This window comes from Labrus mixtus, chromosome 4 (assembly GCF_963584025.1).
Source record: "Labrus mixtus chromosome 4, fLabMix1.1, whole genome shotgun sequence".
Classification (NCBI taxonomy): Eukaryota; Metazoa; Chordata; class Actinopteri; order Labriformes; family Labridae; genus Labrus; species Labrus mixtus.
In genome coordinates, this window is record NC_083615.1 from 23,264,999 (window position 1) to 23,284,565 (window position 19,567).

At 39.7% G+C, this 19,567-nt stretch overlaps 1 protein-coding gene across 5 annotated transcripts in view; it reads left to right on the top strand.

Moving 5' to 3' along the window:
- abcc8 (ATP-binding cassette, sub-family C (CFTR/MRP), member 8) overlaps positions 1–19,567 on the top strand; it is a 52,482-nt gene that overhangs the window by 25,896 nt on the left and 7,019 nt on the right. Inside the window, exons 14-29 of one of the 5 annotated variants that reach the window (XM_061036501.1) lie at positions 179–293; positions 481–657; positions 2,232–2,304; positions 2,418–2,523; positions 5,954–5,986; positions 7,176–7,214; positions 7,582–7,680; positions 8,633–8,717; positions 9,044–9,124; positions 10,168–10,305; positions 11,100–11,225; positions 11,422–11,517; positions 12,019–12,088; positions 12,888–13,135; positions 17,485–17,651; positions 18,128–18,355. In XM_061036501.1, coding sequence (XP_060892484.1) covers positions 179–293; positions 481–657; positions 2,232–2,304; positions 2,418–2,523; positions 5,954–5,986; positions 7,176–7,214; positions 7,582–7,680; positions 8,633–8,717; positions 9,044–9,124; positions 10,168–10,305; positions 11,100–11,225; positions 11,422–11,517; positions 12,019–12,088; positions 12,888–13,135; positions 17,485–17,651; positions 18,128–18,355 — 1,881 coding nt within the window. Of the gene's footprint in view, positions 1–178; positions 294–480; positions 658–2,231; positions 2,305–2,417; positions 2,524–5,953; positions 5,987–7,175; positions 7,215–7,581; positions 7,681–8,632; positions 8,718–9,043; positions 9,125–10,167; positions 10,306–11,099; positions 11,226–11,421; positions 11,519–12,018; positions 12,089–12,887; positions 13,136–17,484; positions 17,652–18,127; positions 18,356–19,567 lie in introns of all 5 variants that reach the window. The other 4 variants (XM_061036502.1, XM_061036503.1, XM_061036504.1 and 1 more) reach the window with 4 other exon arrangements.

A 19,567-nucleotide genomic window follows, 5' to 3' on the forward strand; every position in this document is an offset into this window, starting at 1 on the left:
CGGTCAACATGAAGCTATTGTCTCTTTAAAAATGTAAGCTCATATTCTGCTACTCTATTTGAAGTTCTGTGTTCATTCAGTGATCCGAGGATTTGTCAGTGTATAAATTCATAGGTTATACACATTTCATTGTATTTTTCATCTTAAGTGGCTTGATGTTTTTGTTTTTAATCTGCAGTGTTCAGAAGCTCAGCGAGTTTTTCTCAAGTGACGAGATTGGAGACGAACAGGAGCCCAGAGCGACGTTAACCTCTGGATCCAGCAATCACAACCAAAATAAATATCAGGCTGTGGTGAGTTTAGTGTTTTCTCCTTGAAAAGCAGGACATTGTTTCGTTCCTACGGTCTCTACTGCTGGTTTGTCCAGGCTGTCTGACTCTGCTCTGAATGTTGTTGTCTTTCTCCTCCTGGTCCTTGTCTTCGGTTAATATCACTCACTCCTCTGTCCTCTGTGCCTGATGTTATACAACCCTCCTCCAGTCATCCTCTAAACATTTCCCTTCGTCCTCCTCCTCCTCTTTATTCCAACACCTCCAGCCCCTGAAGGTGGTGAACCGGAAGCGCCCCCCGAAGGATGACTGGACTAACTACAGCTCACAGGGGGAACATGAGGGCAACGGGCTCCCCCAGGACGTGGACCAAGACACCTGTATCAAGGTGAGAGGGATACTTTTGTAACTAGATGTAGTTTAATTTGCCTGGATTAGTTGAAAAATGATCATTAAATGTCCGATTTTTTCTAGATGCATGACTGAGTTTATGAGACAAAAATCATTGAATAAGTTGTTTGTGTTGTGCTGTGCTGTCTCTGCATTTAAAAAGATATTGATCGCTCAAAGCCTCTTGAGATGCATTATCTTTAGAAAACTCAAGAATATTGAAAACATTTTTTAAAGCCATCACCACAGCATCAGAACTCTTACAAGAAAAAATACATTTTCAAATATGATACATATATAAATTGTCCATTTTGACCTTCATAAACATGACAGAAAGAGATAGAAGAAATATCGAGGGAGGAGAGAAATAAAGGAGACAATGAGAGAGAGAGAGAGAGAGAAAGAGAAAGAGAGGCAGAGAGAGAGTGAGATGCAAGCAGTAGGGGGCTAAGAGTGGGGGTTGAACCTGGGATGCTGCATTGAGGACTGTAGCCTCTGTATATAGAGCAACATTCTCCAACCACCGAACTGTTTAAGTGAACGATGTATCAACTGCAGGAAAGTAATAAGAAAAAAGTCTTCCTCTAGTAATCATGTATGCGTATGATGTTGATTAAGTATAACAATGAGATGACTTTTGACTGTACTCAATACAGGTCTTGCCAACAAATCATCAGTTTTAGATAACACTGCCATTCCTGTAATGACCTTCTTTCTCAATATGTACACAATGAAATGATTATATTAGGTGACTTCAACCTTGATTGGTTGTGTGACTCTTTTAAAGACCTAAAGATATGTAAACAATCATTATTGAAAACAAAGGTAAATCACCCTAATAAAAGAATATGCACTCTATAAATTAGTGGTGATTGCAATGGTGAATGTGTGTAGTGATATTGAGGCTAAACATAGTCCACAAACCAAAGTCTTGACACGAGAGATGAGGTCTTAAGGCATGTGATATCTGCATAATCCTGAACATATAATACGTATAAGAAACAAGTTTTTAATTTGACAATATGTGGACCATGGTTTAACTTTTATTTGACAGCATCTTCATGCTGTAATGTGCACCAAGCTGTGACTGTTTAAAATTAATCCTTTCGTTGTAAGTTTCATCATCACATCACTGCATGAACACGGTACAGAATGTGATGGAGACCAGTGATCACTATAACAAAACATTGAAGATGAATTTGAAGGCTCGTCTGCACACTGGAGTTTTCAAAATTGCACTATTTGCCTACGAGGGGCACTTTAGACATTTGTTGTTAATATTGAGGATGTTGGTGATTGGATTTCAATGAAATGAAAAAAATGATATCTCCAGCTCTGTAGAATTTCTTTCAGCTGTGATTTGTTTGATCAATTAAATCTGTGAGTCATTTATCTTGGCTGCAGATGAAAAGCAGCAAGTTTCCTCCTTCCCCTGCATAAAGTGATTAAAAATGTAATCACATTTACTTCATATTGCCTCACTGCCACTCTGCTTATTATACATAGATGACATGTTTACTGACTGACTTCATCTGTTTTGAATCTCTGGATGAATGAACATTTTCTCTTCAGATAACTAGCGGTTATTTCACTTGGACGGACGGACCAGCGACACTTTCTAATGTAGACATAAAGATTCCTTTTGGTGAGCAGCAAACAGTCTAATGTACAATCTCACCTCTTCCGTTTTCTTTCTATTGAGTTTCCTACCTCATATCATACTGTGTCGTTGTCTCTCTCTCTGGTGAAACCTCTCAGGTAAGGTGACCATGATCGTGGGGCAGGTGGGTTGTGGGAAGTCGTCTCTGTTGCTGGCAGCGCTGGGAGAGATGCAGAGAGTATCAGGAACAGTCAGCTGGAACAGGTTAGTATGAAATTAACTGTTCTCTAATTAAATCAGTGTTTGATTATGAATGAATTAGATACTACTCGTCTCAACATCCAGAGAGACGTACTGTTAGTGAAACATTTTTAGATTAGCAAAACTGATTCATTATCCATGCTTCAATTAGTGCTTCACGATTGAGGGGTTTCCTTCCAACATGGAAGATTTCTTCAACATCACAGTATACACGTACAGTATAGCATTCTTAAAATGCAATACAATCCAGAGGGGAAAGGTTAATTTGAGTAGAAACTGGCTCCTCTGGTCAATACTCAGCTATAAAACCTCCCTGGTAATTAGCCTGTCAGAGACGGTTGGGTGCTCTTGTTTATGTTTCAGCCATTAATTCTACATCCCTGACAGGGTGAGGTAATAAGCATCAAACTCAGACCTCTCGCTCTGACAGGACCATACATCATAATTGAATTAGTAGATCAGTGAAATAGAGCTGAGATTGCAGCTTTTATCTTTATGGCATATACAGTATGGAGGGTCCTTTAATACACCACTCACCCAAAATGAGTCACATAGATGGGGGAACATCCCATCACAGTTGTTCTTGTTGCGGGCCACCAACCAACATTTCAGATGACTCCTCCACAACGCCTTGCTCATACTAACTGAATCTCAGAATATCATTGTTTCTTATAACAATGCAAAGAAAAGAGTTTCTATTTTGTTGTCCTCTGAAGAGGCCATAGGATGAGGCCAAAATTAATCGGAAAAAAGTTTAACACTCAAAATAGTTAAACCAATGGTAGTTTTCCCATTTTTTTTATAGTAGAAGAAGGATATGATCTTGTTACTACCTATTGAACGGAATCCTCTGCACTGAATTAATATAATAAAACACTATTTTAGTACAGAACAACACCAAAATGCTCATTCAATTAGATTTCAATTAATTAGTGTCTCTTGAATATTAATGTCATAGTTGTACTTTGTTGGATGTTATGTGTGAATGATTGAGCACAAATTGTACTGATTATTTATATGGATTGCTGCACTAGGTAGTTTGTTTGCTCTAATGGGCTTGTGTTTGGGTTTTAAGACAGCAGAAAACAAGAGCTATGGCTCTTTGCTTGCACTTATTGTCTGTTTTCATTTGTTTTATTAACCTCTGGAGTCTTTACAATTATGGACAATTATAAGTTTCAGCAAAAGTAGAGCGTGGATCAATAAATCAGAGTACATTTGAAAAAGCTCAGCTGAAACTGAATCCTCATGTCCCACCTGGCGCATTCTTGGAATGACCTTCATATCACAATATCTCTTCTGCCACAACAGTATTGGTCCTTGTTTTTGACAAAGTTATGTTGCCCTCTACTCGATGTGCTCTCTACTCAAACACTCAAACAAACACCCTCACACAGTTACTTCTCAGATAATAGATTGGGCTGTGCACCGTGCCAGGTAGCTGAACCCTCTCACTACGGTGTGCTGTCATTGAGTCATTGATCTCCTGAGATATTCAGACACATTCAGATGAGTTTAAACTTTTCCAGCTTGAGTTTGTGTGTCTGCTTTCGATGTTCAGACCACAAACAATTCTGAACAGTATCTGTGACCGCTGACCTCAGAACAGAACCCAGCAGATAAAAAACACTGCTATAATAAAGGAAAGAACAGAAAGAAAAGGGCAGCAGATACATACATGAGAGCAGCGTTTTTCTGGTGGGAGCAATCAATATGCCTTATCAGAGTGCTTGTCAGATTTAAAAAGACAAGCTTGTTGACATGTCTGATGGAAATTGGTGGCTTTGAGAATAAGCTGTTACACATCAGCGGACAGAAGGATGTCCTTTGCCTGAGTTTACACTGCTGCAAGTGTTTGTTTTACTTAGTCATTAGGTCTACATTTTGATGAAGTAGCTCTTATCTTAGTCGTCTTAAACATTAAAAAGTTAATTTTTAACCTTTGGTGACATCATGTGACCTCTGCTTCCAAACAGAGAATTACATTAAGTCTTAAGAAAAATTCAGGAGCTCTCGTAAACATATGCTCTTGCAGATGGGTCTAGATTTAAAAGTGCCCCTGATTTGGAACAAAGTGACTATCGTATGACAATGGTTTAGCTTTTTATTCAACTCTATAAACAGACATCTGCATATCAGTGCTGCAGAGACAGGACAGAGACATTACTTCACTCCAACCTAATTCTTATGTCTCAAATTGCCAGTCTTACTGTAAACAATGATGGTTATGTGGCAGAGTTGAAATCATTGACATTAAAAAACAAGACAAGCGAGTATAGATACCCTTCAACAGAATTCACCTCCATCACACAGCTGCCATTTTCTTATAACATCATATTCAGGGTGGGAATCTCAAATGCTGTTATAATGCCAAACTGCTGTGTCCCAAGTCACAACAAATATAGTATGTATAAATATAGAACGATGAAATAATTGTTTCTCTTTTCGTCATGATCCAAACAGTCATAGACAATGAAGTGGGGCCAAATAGGGGCCAGGCAGTAATTGAGTTCAGACATTATGGCTAAATTAACTACCAGAGAACAGCTAAAGTTGGCATCTAACCACAAGGTGAGAAATTGATGTCATTGCTATCAAACTGATATGAGCTATGGTAAGGTAAAGTAGGCTTAATGCTAACATTAGCTTTTTTCCAATGTTAGCATTCAGCTCAATCCTAGTAAAAATGATCGTAGCTACAATTGTAAGCCTTTCCCATCATATCGTATATAACCACGGGAGGAAGACAATCAGCAGTCCATTCAGGCCTCCGTGTCGTTCAAGTGTCATTGGGTGAAAATGTCTGAATAAAATCAAACCTTACATACAAGAATGTCTTTTTATTACAATTTTAAAGTAATCATTTTGCTTTTGTGTTTTCAAGTTCTAATTTGAGCTTAACACCTCATAAATAGACTTGTTGAGACTGTTGACTTCTTACTTTACACACTCAGTCACAGTGGGAGCTTCTTGAGTTACGGTCACCAGTTCACCTCCTAACAGCTGCTCTCTGCTGTGATGGCTGGGTTTAACGGCTTCAGTAAACTGGTGTAAATGAGCCCTGGCTCTCTGGCTGTACCCACATGTGATCAGAGTCACCTTCTCAGGACGACACTGAGAGCAGTCAGTCTTTCCAACCTAAAAATACACCTCTGCCTCTACTGAGCATGAGCAAAGCCTCAAACATGAATTTTAGAGTTGCAACTCTAAAACTCTCAAAACTCAAACATAAACTCTAAACTAAACTATGTTTATGTTTGTGATAAAAAAAGGTGTGTTTGAGGCTTTCAATTATTCAAATTATGGATATATGAATTTAAAGGCTTCTGCAAATGAAATATCCAGACTGACTATGATCTTTCCAACTTTACTTTTTTGACATATTGCAGAATAGTTTGATGCACTTAACCTAATATGTCTTTTTTTTTTTCAGCCTGCCAAACCTGGAGTCCGAGGGAGATGAAAGGTAAGTGTTCAGAGTAAAGACGGAGAAACCGAAACATGAATTTAAATTATAGATTAAACAATAAATTCAAACTTCAAGAAGAAAAAAGACATGCCTGAAAGCACCAAAACTTTCAGATCATTTTAAGTAATTTCACATTACAAACATGCTGTTGTAGTCTATTTTGAAAAGAAGATTGAAATATGACTCGGCAGTTAAACTTAAACCAAAGAAAACACTGAAAATCCCTCGTTTAAATAAAGCTCTGTTGGCAGTTAATAATTATCACATGCTTAAATAATTCTCAGAGGTATCTTACATACACACACAGGGCATCCATATCACCAAGCATCAGGTAACGTTGTATCAAACTATCATTTGACGGCTGCTGTCTGTCACCGATGCTCCAGTTTCTGAAAGAAGGTGACATATTTAGCTCAATGTATCCATTGGGAACATAATACATTATTTGTGTGTGTCTCACCTCACCACACAATGTCCTATTATCATTTCAATGAAACTTAATGTTTTACATGAATTATCCTGTGGAGAGCAAAGAAAGAGTTGTGGTTTCTTTAGTTTTCTCACAATAAAAGTGCTAATAAATAGATATGAGGGTACAGGGTGTTGAGATGGAGAAACCATTATCTATGTGAATTCATTTTGTATGTCGACATATTTTTTCCACATTAATACATATCCTGCATTTAACAAAGCACTCAGTACACACTGAGAGAAGACCCTTAAGATGCACTCTAAGTGGACCATCTTTGTAGCATTGTTCTTTCCCTGTGGCAGACCCTAGTCAGTAACATCTACACCCTGTGTAAGAACAGTCCCCTGGTGGTTTAGAAAAGCCGTATGATGTCATTTATGAAAAGATCCCCAGCCTATTATTTTTTCTTGGTGATTTACCTAAATATCAGACAGCCATGAAGGTGACTCAATGTTAAAACCTTTTGTGAGAAACCTCTCTCTTTTCTCCTTTACTTCTCGTAGGGACATTTTACTCTCAGCCTAAGGATCAGATCATCTGAGTTAAGATCAGAGCTAATGATAGATTTGTTCATGTAGGGCAGTGTCTGGCCTGTTTGTGATTGGTTAGCAGAGCAGTCACTTACAGTAATAGCCAACATTAAGAAGAGTTTGTGAATTAATGTTATTTTGAAGGTTTTTTTTGTAAGCTAATGTTTTCTTATTTTCTTTGCAGCCCCACAGACAGAGATACAGAAGGTGATGGAGACATCAGGTGAGCTCTGATAACAGTGGGAGACACTGACACATTATCATTATCAACCAAGCAGAACAGCAATTGTCATGATTATCTACAATTCCACTGAAGATAATAGAGAACGAGATATTCCCTCTGCCCACTTATGTACCTCTGACCAACAGCATCATATTGACTTGACAAACACACCTCAGTCTTTAATGATACCTGGAGTAGGACTTTATGGACTGCTCTATTTGTTAAGCATCATCAGCTTCAGTTTGGTCAGGAGATTACACTTTGCGTGTGCTAATAAGAAAAATTTGTTAAGATGAAAAATCTTAATATAGAGAACCGATTATTGATTATTTTTTCACTACTGCATGTGTTGTATGTCCTCTGTTAGGAAGAGAGGCGCTGTGGCCTACGCTTCCCAGAAGCCCTGGCTGCTGAATGCGACGATGGTGGAGAATATCACCTTTGAGATGCCCATGATAAAACCCAGGTAAGACCTCACACTGTACTCTGCTGATTGTACCATGGTTATATCTGTTGAGACTGAGTTTCTTCAGGGGAGCACATGGCCCTCGATGGGGGAGCATCCAAGAGAAAAAAAGAAACAACTCTGAGAATTCACTTCAACAGGATCTCAAACTAAAGACTCAAACCACCAAAAGGTTAAATAAAATTCCTAAAAAAAATGTTACAACACAAACTAAGTAGTTTATCCTCTTTAAAGGTGGGAATATTCATTAATATTTAAATCAAATGATCTCAATTATTGAACTTTACATGTAAAATGTTTGTTTTATTCTCAGTCTGTTAATAGTTGATATTTTTTGGATGTGCTCTACTTTAAAGAAATCTATTCATGTACAACATTTTCATCAGTAATCACTGTGTAAGCTGTCTCCCCTTCATAATTATTGAAGTTTGGTTAAAGGCCTCACTGCTGTCACTGTGACATCCATAATGAGCCATAGAAAGCTAGCTCTCAGAGACAAAACAGAATAATCAATATGTTTTCAGGACAAGGTGTTAGGCCTAAATAGAGACAATGTTATTCCTTCTCCCTGAGGCCAGTGAAGTTAATTAGATGTGCTGATGCGTGATTAAAAAAAGCCAGTCTGTGTCTTTCCAAATAAAATGTTTTGACAACTTGAGCCAGAATCGCTCTGCTGAAGATGTGGAGCTATTTTTCTCTCTTGTAAAGTGCAGAATATCTGCAGTTTTATCCCACACCAGAAATGAAAAAGCTGGCATTTATTTCAATCATTTTTTTAATGGGGTGCGTTATGCATTCATGACAGCATCTTATACTTTACACGTATGATTCAAATGAATGTATCTATATTATAAGCCGATGGAATACTAAGGAGCACATAACCTCTGTCTGTTTAATATTGGCAACTGTCCTCTGTCTTCATCTGTATTCTCTTTGTGTTTGTGTGTGACAGATACAAAGCTGTCATAGACGCCTGCTCTCTTCAGCCAGACATCGACATCCTTCCACAGGGGGACCAGACAGAGATCGGGGAGCGGGTCAGTATCCGAGCCAAATGTATTATTTTCTTTTTATTCCTCTGTGGCCTTTTGTTTTCCAGATCTTTTAACAACTGACTGTGTTTCATTGCGCTGCACAATCGTTTGTCATCATTACTGTTCGGCAAGGATTTGATGTTTGACCTTGTTTAGCCAGAGCACTGTCATGTTGGATTTATTCATGCAGCAGTAATGAGGGAAATAAACCGTGATCTCTTTTGGGCCGACTGCCACACGCATTTACTGATATAATATTGTTGTTCATTTGTAGCTGTAGTAAAACTTTGAAGTACACATTTTCCTCACAAGTTTTTTTTCTGGTGCAGGGAGTCATCCTGTCAGGTGGACAGAAACAAAGGATCAGTGTAGCCAGAGCGCTGTACCAGCAGACCAGCCTGGTGTTTCTGGTGAGTCTGCTCGCCCGCACACACAAACACACACACACACACACACACACACACATACACACACACACACACACACACACACACACAGTCCGTCAGTTTTCTGTGTTTCTGAAGCTTAGACTTCGGATGGGATTCTATTTTTGATGCCGCCAGAAATAGCAAACAAAAATTCCAGATTGGAGACAGTTCCTGATGGAGTGTACTGCCTCTATTTTAAAATTTAGATTTATCTAAAAATAAGTTGTCACATGAAATGTTAAAAAGATGTGAGCACATAGGTATTCATTAAACTCCTGGAGTTCTCATTTTTTTATGATGTAAAATTATAAGTTTTAGCAGATTTGCTTGAAAAATGAATGAAACAATCCAACAAGTTAAATAATAACTGTTGTTTTTTTAATCTTATGTCAATTAACTTATCAATTAATGGAACAATTGTTTGCAGAACTATTTCCATCATGTTCTGGAAAAAAGCAAAACACAGAAATATTGATTAAAGTTATGGATCATCATCAGGTCATTTGGATACGTTTTATTTTATGCACACCTCTGATGCATTACATCAGCTGTTGTTGAGACAAACCTTTTTATATTTTATTGAAAGGATAACTAGCTTGCTTTTTAACTAGAAAGTGTGAACATATGTTTTCTTCAAACAAAGACCACTGACCTTATATTGACAATATCATGGGATTTATCAAGATAATTTCTTATTTAATTTTAAGATACAAACATGGTTTTCTGTCAAAGATTAAATAAAATGTATTTCACATGAAAGATTTCTGTATTTGTGTTTGAGATTTTCATCAGTTTGAAATGGGTTTGGCTTAGCTGGAAAAAGACTGATGTATTTCTGTGCACCAAATAGAGTTGCTGATGTTGATATAATCAGTCATTCACATTGATGAAAACAAGTTTATATGAATTCAATTCTTAAAAAGTAACATTCAAAAATACTTATTTCCTGACTTCAAATTTGGTTGATGACTTTCCCTGCCCCTGCATTTATAATTTTTTTTTCAATCTTTAATGCATTTTTTTAGGACGACCCATTCTCTGCTTTAGACATCCACCTGAGTGATCATCTGATGCAGGAAGGCATCCTCAAGCTGCTGAGGGAGGAGAAGAGGACGGTGGTACTGGTCACACACAAACTACAGTATCTACCACACGCAGACTGGGTAAGACCAGGGTGTGTGTGTGTGTGTGTGTGCGTGTGTGTGTGTGTGTGTGTGTGTGCGTGTCTGTGTGTGTGTGTCTGTGTGTGTGTGTGTGTGCGTGTGTCTGTGTGTGTCTGTGTGCGTGTCTGTCTTTCTGTGTGTGTGTGTGTGTGTGTGTGTGTGTGTGTGTGTGTGTGTGTGTGCGTGTCTGTGTGTGTGTGTCTGTGTGTGTGTGTGTGTGTGTGTGCGTGTCTGTGTGTGTGTGTCTGTGTGTGTCTGTGTGCGTGTGTGTGTGTGTGTGTGTGTGTGTGTCTGTGTGCGTGTCTGTCTTTCTGTGTGTGTGTGTGTGTGTGTGTGTGTGTGTGTGTGTGTGTGTGTCTGTCTTTCTGTGTGTGTGTGTGTGTGTGTGTGTGTGTGTGTCTGTCTTTCTGTGTGTGTGTGTGTGTGTGTGTGTGTGTGTGTGTGTGTGTGCGTGTCTGTATGTGTGTGTGTGTGTGTGTGTGTGTGTGTGTGTGTGTGTGTGTGTGTTTGTTAACAGATGTATTTCCATCTGTTATCTTAACCAGCTTAATAAAATGTTGAGGTAAAGTCCTGTATACTTTTTAAAAGTCAAAGTAATTGCAACAGTAGTAAGTGCTTCTGCTGAATAATTCATGAAACATTGAATGGTTTTATTGGGATGTAAATGGTTTATCTCATTAAGATTTTGAAGCACATTAAGATTGATTTTCAGTGTTCGCTAATACATTGTGTTCTCTGCTTCTGTATGTTTGTGTTTGTGCGTGTTTGTGCGTGTTTGTGTACGTGTTTGTTAGATCATAGCCATGAAAGATGGCACCATCCAGACTGAGGGGACTCTGAAGGACATCCAGAACTCTGAGCCTGAACTCTTCGAGCAGTGGAAGACACTGATGCACAGAAAGGACAAGGATTTTGAGAAGGTGATGAATTACTTTATGGTGCTCTTATATATTTAAATGACTCATCCCACCTTCTACAATCCCTGCTTCTGTTTATTAAAAAACATTTTTAGAGTCAGGAGGTGCACACAATCCAGTGCTGCTTTGAATGTAGATTTGATAACCTGGATGTTAGCTTCTTGGGAGATTAAGATGTTTATCCTACTCTGTCCTGCAGGAGACAGTGGCAGCGAGTATGACCGATCTGGAAAGAAAAAATCTGCGAAGGGCAATGTACTCCAGAGAGGCTGTCAGGACTGAAGATGACGAGGAAGGTGAGAGGTCAAAGGACACAACTAAGACAGCAAAAGTATTATTACATGTGAGGATGATGCAGTCAGTGAATAATGATTTATACCAGTTAGTAATGTGTATTTGTGTTAACAATTAAAGAGGTAAAGTATCATTGCCCTTTTCTTCCCATTTTCTGAGGAGCAGATTCAGTTTGATAAAACTGTTTTTTTGTTAACACCTGCTGAAATGTTTGCAAACACATGAATGACAACAGATTCTTTGTATTTCATTCTTGCATCTTATTCTTTATCTGTAAATCAAACATTACACAGGTGTTAACAACTCCAGACCTTCTTATCTCTGGTTCTCTTGAGATTTTCTCAGCGACCAGCACCACCTTCCTTTATCAGCTCCCTGCTCTAGCTTAACAAATAATCTGATCCTTTGTGTGTCTCTGCTGAACATATGGCTGTACTTTACGCTGCTCTAAGGTGCCCTGGCTGTACTCTTTATCTGTCTTCTGTGTTGTCTCCCGTGTGCTGGTGGCACCTCTGCGTGGACTTGTGCTATGGCTCCAGCACCAGCTGCTGCACTCATTTTCGATGGAGCAGGTGTGATCAGAAAGCATGGACTGAAACAAACAAACAAAACCAAGTCTGTGGCATTGTGACGCTGCAACAAAAATCAGCTGCTGTGTCAGCTTTTACCTCCATCTTAGAATCTCATCATCCATTTTCCTTCTCTCACTTTCACCCAAACATTGTCACTCCTGCTCCTCTTAACCCTTTCAAAGTTGGCATGATTGCATTCAGGTCGGTATTAGGAGTAGTCTGTTTAGCCCTGCCAGTCTTTCTATCCCTTTCTATTCTTGCTCCTCTCTCCTGCTCTCCTCTCTGCCTCGACCTCATCTGATCATTACTGACTCCCACATGCAGCCGCATGCTGTAAAGACTGCTGCATGATGTGATGAGATATATTTACATCAGGGTAGGCGAGGAGGCAGGACGTCATTAACATTAGCTTCTCAACCCCAAACAGGGTGTTTTGGGAAAACACGCCAATCATGTGAATGAGCATCTGCTTGGTGTTTAAGAATATAAATTGTGAGACTTTAGCTTGTAGCATACCATTTTCTTGTCTCTTGCTCTTTGCCAGCAGTGGTTCCTCAGACAGACAATGAATCTGAGACTTGCGTCAGAAAAAGAGGGTAAGAGAGGGATAAGTGGGATGATTAAATATCAAGGAGGTAGCGTCGGAAATGTCTGAGGGCATGAGCAATAAGTCACAGAAGAGAAAAATAAATCTTCAGCTGTGCATAGTATTGTCCCTCAGGTTAAATGAGAGTTTTACCAAAACATCAACTAAACCCTGACCCTTTAATATATGACTCGTCTCTCTGTCTGACATCAGAAGAATCCGTGGAGAGTGACGACGATGACAACCTGTCTCAGGTGATGCGTCAGCGTGCAACCATCCCCTGGCACTCCTGTGGAACCTACCTTTCCTCTGCTGGGCTCCTGCTGCTCACCCTGCTTCTCCTGTCGCAGCTCCTCAAACACTCACTCATGGTTGCCATTGACTACTGGCTGGCACACTGGACTTCTCGCGTCATCACGGCCAAGCTCGAGGCCACAGCTCAAAACTGTACTGTTGTTCAGGTGAGACTCTGAACATGATAGTGTGTCAATTCACATGAAAGGTTGTTATCAGGTCTTTCCCATCTCATTGTTTCTGCCTCACAGTTGGGATACATTTATCACTGAAGGTATTTTTTAAGAAAATGCTACCAGTATTCTCTGGGTACAGCTTCTCACTGCGCATTTACTGCCTGTCTGTGATAGGAAACTAAATATATTAAAGGTTTTTGACTCGTTGTTTGACAAAACAAGCGACAATGAAAATTTCACTTTTTTTTCAACCTTTAGGAGACATAAGGATGAATTTATTTATCCAGAAATGTTAACTACAAATATCAGTGATTCTAGTCACATCCACATTTTAAACAAACTCATGGGTTAGAAAAGAACAGGCTGTGTGAAATTATGTAACAGATCTCTTACTGAATCTTCTGTGAATCTCAGCTCAGTGGCGCTGACCTAAAACACAATCACAGACGCTGCCAGCTCCAGATGGAGTGTTTGCTTACACACCCTGCAGAAACTGCAGTACAGACTCATCTGCATTAGAGAAAGGGGATTTCAAAGAAGGAGTCTGTGTGACCAATTGTATGAGCACTTCATAAAAGTATGCACGTATGTATATATGTGTTTAACATGTGTGCAGCCCGGCCTGACATTATCCTGTTAGAGATGGCTGAGAGAAAGTGCTGCTGACATGGGAAGATACAGAGGTTTCATTCATTAGAAAAATGACTGCAGAAATATTATAAATCTGTATCTTTTAAGCTTTCAATACACACTTGATAACATTAAAGGTGGTTTGAGCCAAATAAAAAACATATCCTGATTTAGAAACAACAGATTTAAGTGTTTTAGAGGGAAAGACTAGTTGTCAGAGATATAAACTTTAACCCTTTATTTAGCTGTTATATCTCTCTAAAAAGAGACCTATCTTTTAAGATAAAGATAGGTAAGATAATCTCTCAATAATCACTCACAGACATGCTCAGGAAGACAATAAAAGGTTATACTGCACCGTTAACGCTTTCAGGCCACAGCAGCTGTTACATGATTGTCATGTTCCTGGACCAAAGAAGACTATTAATAGTTGGAAGTGTGTGTGTGTGTGTGTGTGTGTGTGTGTGTGTGTGTGTGTGTGTGTGTGTGTGTGTGTGTGTGTGTGTGTGTGTGTGTGTGTTTGTCTTTGTTTAGCCTGTGAGTGTCCGACCTTTGAACGAAAATGACAGGTCACATTTCACACAGTCATGCAGAGGCTTAAGTCAGCTGGGTCTGACAGCAGGTTAAAGTGTCCTTATGTTATATTCAGACAGTCCTCTCATCTCCTTTTCACCTGTATCTTTTACCGTCTCCCACACTCACACTGAGTGTACAGTCTAATGCAGAAGTAGTGTTGTACTCTGTGTTTGGCAGAGCTTCAGAGTGTATTTTCTGCTTTATCTAATCTACACTATGCTTTAAGCCATGTGAGGATGCTCAGAAGTTCTGTACTGATGTTGGACACAGTCCTTCATATCACTGACAGCCTTCTCTCTGCAGGCTGCTCTCTGCAGGCTGCTCTGTGCAGGCTGTTCTATGTAGGCTGCTCTGTGCAGGCTGCTCTCTGCAGGCTGCTCTGTGCAGGCTACTCTGTGCAGGCTGCTCTCTGCAGGCTGCTCTGTGCAGGCTGCTCTGTGCAGGCTGTTCTCTGCAAGCTGCTCTCTGCAGGCTGCTCTGTGCAGGCTGCTCTCTGCAGGCTGCTCTCTGCAGGCTGCTCTCTGCAGGCTGCTCTGTGCAGGCTGTTCTCTGCAAGCTGCTCTCTGCAGGCTGCTCTGTGCAGGCTGCTCTCTGCAGGCTACTCTATGTGGGCTGCTCTATGCATGCTGCTTCCTCTGCTCTCTGCAGGCTGCTCCCTCTGCTCTTTGCAGGCTGCTCTCTCTGCAGGCTGCTCCCTCTGCTCTATGCAGGCTGCTCTCTCTGCAGGCTGCTCCCTCTGCTCTATGCAGGCTGCTCTCTCTGCTCTATGCAGGCTGCTCTCTGCAGGCTTCCCCCTCTGCTCTCTGCAGGCTGCTCTATGCAGGATGCTCTCTCTGCAGGCTGCTCCCTCTGCTCTATGCAGGCTGCTCTCTCTGCTCTATGCAGGCTGCTCTCTGCAGGCTTCCCCCTCTGCTCTCTGCAGGCTGCTCTATGCAGGCTGCTCTCTCTGCAGGCTGCTCCCTCTGCTCTATGCAGGCTGCTCTCTCTGCAGGCTGCTCCCTCTGCTCTATGCAGGCTGCTCTCTCTGCTCTATGCAGGCTGCTCTCTCTGCTCTATGCAGGCTGCTCTCTCTGCTCTATGCAGGCTGCTCTCTGCAGGCTTCCCCCTCTTCTCTCTGCAGGCTGCTCTATGCAGGATGCTCTCTCTGCAGGCTTCTCTATGCAGGCTGCTCTATGTAGGCTGCTCTGTGCATGCTGTTCTCTGCAGGCTGCTCTCTGCAGGCTGCTCCCTCTGCTCTGTGCAGGCTGCTCTATGTAGGCTGCTCTGTGCATGCTGTTCTCTGCAGGCTGCTCTGTGCAGGCTGCTCTCTCTGCTCTGTGCAGGCTTTCTGTGCAGGCTTTCTGTGCGGGCTGCTCTCTGCAGAAACTGAAACTAGATTTTTTTTTAAATTCCTTTTCTCCCAAAGTGAAGACAGAAAGGTACATGGATAACACAAGTAAAATTTCTGTATTCTTGTCGTTAGGATCAGTAGTTTTTTGTAGAATCAACTTAAGTGCTTTTTGGATGGAATTGTAATATAAATGCATTAACATGGATGGTGGGAATTTGTTTTGACAAACATAAATAAGTTATTGGAGCAGCTGATGGAGAAGGTTTCTTTGTTTCTCAGATTGTCACATAATGTAAGCTGTTAAAGTGAAATAATAATGACAATATTATTATTTTTGTTGTGTTTATTATGTTCAAGTGTTTTGTTTTGATTATAATGATTATCATAATGATTGTGATGTTTGGGCTTTTCTTTACAAACATCAACTGAACATACCTGTCTTGACAAACCTGACAAATGGACATTATCCATTTTAGATGACACAAAGGCATCAATGAGGACCTCAACATCTTTAAATAGCATGAATCTAATCTTAATGTGTCTTAGGAGGAAAAAGGATACTCTTGTCACCTCCTTTATTTTTGAATCAAATCAACGAGCCCACCACGATTCTTAACTCTGTTTCTGACTTACACCGTCGCCCAGTGACAGAGTAACAACAACAAAATCTGTGCAAGGACACCTGATAGAGTCTGTACTCTTTGTACAGTATTTGTATATTATCATATCAATATCATAGAGAACTTACATAAACCCACTTGTAAATTATGAGATGAACCAGACTCAATGGTGAACAGCCATCTGCAATAAACAAACTGTAATATCAGGAATTTGAATATAAATTTAAATTTCAACTCTTCATGAAATGTTTTTATTTTTTTATTTTATTATGTATTATATTATCCTTGGTATCAAAGTTATACACTTATGTTCTGGTTCTCGTGAAAGTCTTGGAAAAAAAAACGTTGATCCATTGTAGAGTGTGTTATCACCTGAGAGGCCTCTGCTGGTGTTATATGACACATTTGAAATCATGTGCTATAAAGGACTTGAAGGCTAAAGTTGTAAGGTTGTATTTGCAGCCAATTTGAGAAATTTGGAAACAAATCATTTTCCTTTGGTAAATTGGAAATCCAGTATAACATTTGTTTTATTTGCTATAAAAAACACTTGGGGGCGAACTAACAGCAGCTTCTTGGTGGATTTATTTTTCGTGGATCTATGTAAAGAATCTCTGCACGGCTGTTTTTTGCATTCAATACTTTGAGGAGGGCATGTTAACTGATAACTCTGATAGGTTTGAAATGTTATAGAAAACAAACGACAAAGACACTTTGGTATGTGTTTGTTATCATTTAAACAATACAAAACAATTTTCAGCTTATTATATAGTATATATATATATATATATATATATATATATATATACAGTATATATATTATAGCACAGCACAGCACAATTTCAAAAATGTTGAGTGTATTCAAATGACATCTAAATTGAGATGGTCCGTATTATTTGTACAGTAACTGTTTGTTTTTTACATTTCTTACAACACAAATGAAATTGTGGGAAATCAAATCACAAAAGTAAGTAGGAGGCAAACTGAGCAGAAAACAGGAGAGAGCTTTTAGAGCCCTACAGGATCCTGTCATGTTAAGGGAATCAATTTTTTACCCGCCTAATTAGGCTTATAATTACAGTGAAAGCAAACTGAGTGACAGGGAGGCACCTGCTCTCCCTTTCTCTCAAACATACACACACAGTTCAAGTCTTTAATCAGCATATGTCTCTCGTTCTCTGCAGGACTGCGGCTTCAGTCATTCATGGTATCTGCTTGTGTTCAGCGGGCTCTGCTGCCTCTGCATCGTCCTGTGTCTGGCCACCTCCGTTGCTGTGGAGTGGACCGGCCTAAAAGTGGCCAAGGAGCTCCACCACAACCTGCTCAACAAGATCATCCTGGCTCCTATGAGGTGAGCTGTGTCAGAGATGTGTGTGTGTGTGTGTGTGTGTGTGTGCGTGTGCGTGTGCGTGTGTGTGTGTGTGTGTGTGTGTTAAAAGGATCATTTAAAAGAGGAAACAGAGTTAAAAGCCATTTTTCGCCCCATTACTCAGAGCACCATCTGCTCTCCATTACACATAACCTAGGAGACTTCCCTTACATAAGACCGCTCACATGCTCATAACAAACCTACATGTACTGTAAACACACTCACACACACACAGCTGGATAATCAGTTGCATTACACATGAGAGAGTGTTTGAGAAGATTCTTGATAAATATTGTTTTTTTTGTCAGTACTGGAAAATTTAAAATTACTTTTTGTGGAATTTGGATTAAGATTATTTTGTAAAAAAAAAAAAAAAAAAAAAAAGAATTATGAAAAAGAAATACGTTATCTTTCTGAAGACACAGATTCACTGATATGCACTGCTTTCCTCCCTGCAGGCTTTTTGAGACGACTCCTCTCGGCAGCATCCTCAACAGATTCTCCACAGACACTAACACCATCGACCAGCACATCCCCACCACCCTGGAGTGCCTCTCTCGCTCCACCCTGCTGTGTGTATCTGCTCTGGGCGTCATCTCCTACGTGACCCCTGTCTTTCTCTTCGCCCTCCTGCCGTTGGCCGTCACCTGCTACTTCATACAGAAATATTTCCGTGTGGCCTCGAGGTGAGTCAGACGGAACAAATATCAAGTTGTTTAACATTCTATAACTACTCACATGTAAAATAGGGCGAGTTTTAAAAAGGCTCATTAATGACTCCACACAGATCTATTACACTTCTCCCGATAAAAATTACATTTGAAATAATTTCATCATATCCACTTTTATTCCTCCAGCTATTGTGGAGAAGGCTTTAAAGTTAATTGGGGGAGTTTTTATCTGAATGACTGAATTGAATACTGATGTCTCTCTATGAGATATATGAGACCATCATAGAAGACTGGTTATATCTATATTGTCATTTTTAACGCCTGTACAGTCAGACGATGATTAACATTTGTTTGACATTTTCCACTTTAAAGACTTGATTAGTGATACACTTGACAGTTATAAGAAAGCATGATGATTTTTGTGTGTGTCAAAAACACTACTCACACATGAACAGGACCAAATCAGCAAAAAGACTAGAGGTACTGCTCGTATACAACTGAACAGGTCATCACAGGTGCTTTAAAATGACATGCAGAGGGGGCGCTGGTGGTGCAGTGGTTAGTGTGCACGCTCCATGTATGGAGGCTATAGTCTTCCAAGCGGGCGGCCCAGGTTTGAATCAAGCCTGTAGCTCCTTTCCCGCATGTCATTCCCCACTCTCTCCCTGATTTCTGACTCTATTCACTGTCCTATCTATCCATTAAAGGCACAAAACGCCCAAAAATAAATACTTAAAAAAAACAAAAAAAACAAAAATGACATGCAGAGAATAAATATGTCAATGAAACACGATCTAATCAAACACTTAAATAAATAAAATAAATAAAACAAGTACAAGTTGAATAAGAGTCCTCAATTACAGTCAAAGGATTCTACATGAGGGATCAGTGCTCCTGTGCTAATTTTAGCCATGAAATGAAAACAGGCTATAATACATAAATCTATAGTCAATGTCTGTCAGTTATGTAAATAACATGTAACAAGTACAAACACATTTCATTTGACCATATCCTTCTGTTTAACGACATTAACGACTTTGTACAAGGCTGATACAATGTGACTAGGGATATCAAAGTTTGAAGTACTCAGGAAAACATAATTTGTTGAAGTTTAACAATGATAAAGGAAGTAAATACTGCTTCTTTTATGGATTTCAAACTCTCATCTTCATATAACCACATTATCTACCTAAATCTATGACCTTTGACCCTTGTTTGATATTTGGC